This window comes from Stegastes partitus, unplaced genomic scaffold (assembly GCF_000690725.1).
Source record: "Stegastes partitus isolate 25-593 unplaced genomic scaffold, Stegastes_partitus-1.0.2 Scaffold2272, whole genome shotgun sequence".
In the NCBI taxonomy this organism is placed as follows: domain Eukaryota; kingdom Metazoa; phylum Chordata; class Actinopteri; family Pomacentridae; genus Stegastes; species Stegastes partitus.
In genome coordinates, this window is record NW_007580003.1 from 58,139 (window position 1) to 60,306 (window position 2,168).

General features: G+C 41.3%; 1 protein-coding gene across 1 annotated transcript in view; it reads left to right on the top strand.

The window, feature by feature from the left end:
* LOC103374532 (GTPase IMAP family member 8-like) overlaps positions 1-1,316 on the top strand; it is a 28,999-nt gene extending 27,683 nt beyond the window's left edge. Inside the window, exon 7 of the mRNA XM_008304631.1 lies at positions 3-1,316. Coding sequence (XP_008302853.1) covers positions 3-1,316 — 1,314 coding nt within the window. The remainder of the gene's footprint in view (positions 1-2) is intronic.
* The last annotated feature ends 852 nt before the right edge of the window (positions 1,317-2,168 follow it).

Genomic DNA, 2,168 nt, shown 5'->3' on the forward strand with positions numbered 1-2,168 from the left:
AGGAATCCTTCAGGTGTATCTCCCTCTGTGATCCTGAGGGCGTCCATGCCTTCATCCTGGTCCTACCTGTGGGTCTCCTCACTGATGAAGACAAGGCAGAGTTACAGACCATCCAGAACACATTCAGCTCTAAAGTCACAGACTTCTCCCTCATTCTGCTCACTGTGGAGTCAGATCCTACAGCTTCAGCTTTTGTTGACTCTATAAGACAGAACAGAGACATCCAGGAGCTCTGTCAGAGCTGTGGAGGAAGATCTGTTGTTGTCAACATGAAGGACAAGCAGCAGATCCCAGAGCTGCTGGATCATGTGGACCAGATGTCAGATGAAGGATCCAGATGTTTCACTAAGGACATGTTCACTGAGGCTCAGATGAAGAAGCTTGTAGAGCAGAAAAACATTAATGCAGGACTTAAAGCTGAGCTGCTGGAAGTCAAAAAGAAAAGCGAGATGGGATCAGATCATGAAAATCAGAGCAGAGAGAGTCTCAGGATGGTTCTGATCGGGAAAACTGGTAACGGAAAGAGTGCAACTGGAAACACCATTCTGGGTGAAGAATGTTTCGAATCCGAGGCCAGCTCAATGTCTTTGACCAAGTTTTGCCAGAAAGAAACAGGAGAGGTCGATGGACGAGCCGTCACTGTGGTTGACACCCCCGGTTTGTTTGACACGACTCTGTCCAACGATGACGTCCAACAGGAGCTGGTGAAATGCATCAGCTTGTTGTCTCCTGGACCTCATGTGATCTTACTGGTACTGCAGATCGGAAGATTTACAAAAGAGGAAAAAGAAACTGTGGAGCTGATCACGAGAGTTTTTGGGGAAAAATCAAGAGATTACATCATGATCATATTCACCAGAGGAGACGATCTCAAGAAATCAATTGAGAGCTACATCGAAAAAAGTGATGATCTTTTACAAAAGCTGATCGCTGACTGTGGAAGGAGATATCAGGTCTTCAATAATAAGAATCAGACGGATCGAACACAAGTCAAAGAGCTGATGGAGAAGATCAACAGAATGATAAAGGAAAACGGAGGCAGCTGCTTCACCAGCGACATGTTCCAAGAAGCTGAAACAGCGATACAGAAAGAAATGGAGAATATCCTGAAGGACAAGGAAGAAGAGATGAAGAGAGAGAGAGAGGAGCTGGAGAGAAAACATGAGGAAGAAATGGAAGCAATGAAAAGAAGAATAGAAGAAGAGAGAAAAGTGACAGAACAAGAGAGAAAACTCAGAACAAAACTACTAGAAGAAATGGAGGAAAACATTAAGAAGGAGCGTGAGGAGAGAAAGAAAGANAGTTTTGCTCACTGAGACTTTTTCATGCACTAAAGTTTTGGCCGTTTCTCAAAACGCAAGTCCGGACTTGCTGAACCCTGACAGCGGAAGAACGCATTAATGTCACCACCTCAGTGCATCAGCTCTGATCGTCTTCACCGTGAAAAACAGTGAAGTTAAACAACATACAATAACACAGCTCTGCCTGTTTACTTTTAATATAAGAACACAAGGGAGTAGGTTTGATTTTGACGTTGGTGGGGACACAAAAGTGCTCCGAGGCAGCACTCCTGAAAGTTGTAGTTTTTTTTTTGTATTTGCAGTCATAATTTCACGTCATGTGGAGCTGATCAAACAAGCAAACAATCATAGTAAAACAAAAAAAAACATTCAGTAACTGACAGCCTCTCTACAAAAATATGTTGATGCGTGACATGAACAGATCAGGGACACAATGACCATAGTCTGATGGTACAGTTATTACCTGAGCAAAAAAGGCTTTTACTTTTATTACGTGTAATTTATTCCCCAAAAAATATGGATGTATAAAATCACATGAGCATCTAGAATCTGAGGTTTTATTGTATTTTTCCCACAAATTTTGTTTGTGTTTTTTTTTTTTTAAAAGTTGCTCTCTTCCATACCATCACATGAATATAATAAGTTAAAAATAACTTTAAAAAGTGCATCTCTTTGGCATTAAATATTTAGTTTTATTCAACATCTGTATTGTTGAGCCTCTACAGTTATAAACCCTTGAAGTCACTTACACTGTAACTCCTAAAGAAGTGTCTTATGTCCAGTTTTCTCTTCTTTGACATCCTTCAAATCCTAATTACCAAGCGCGCGTGCACGCACACACACGCACAGAAACACACACAAATGTAA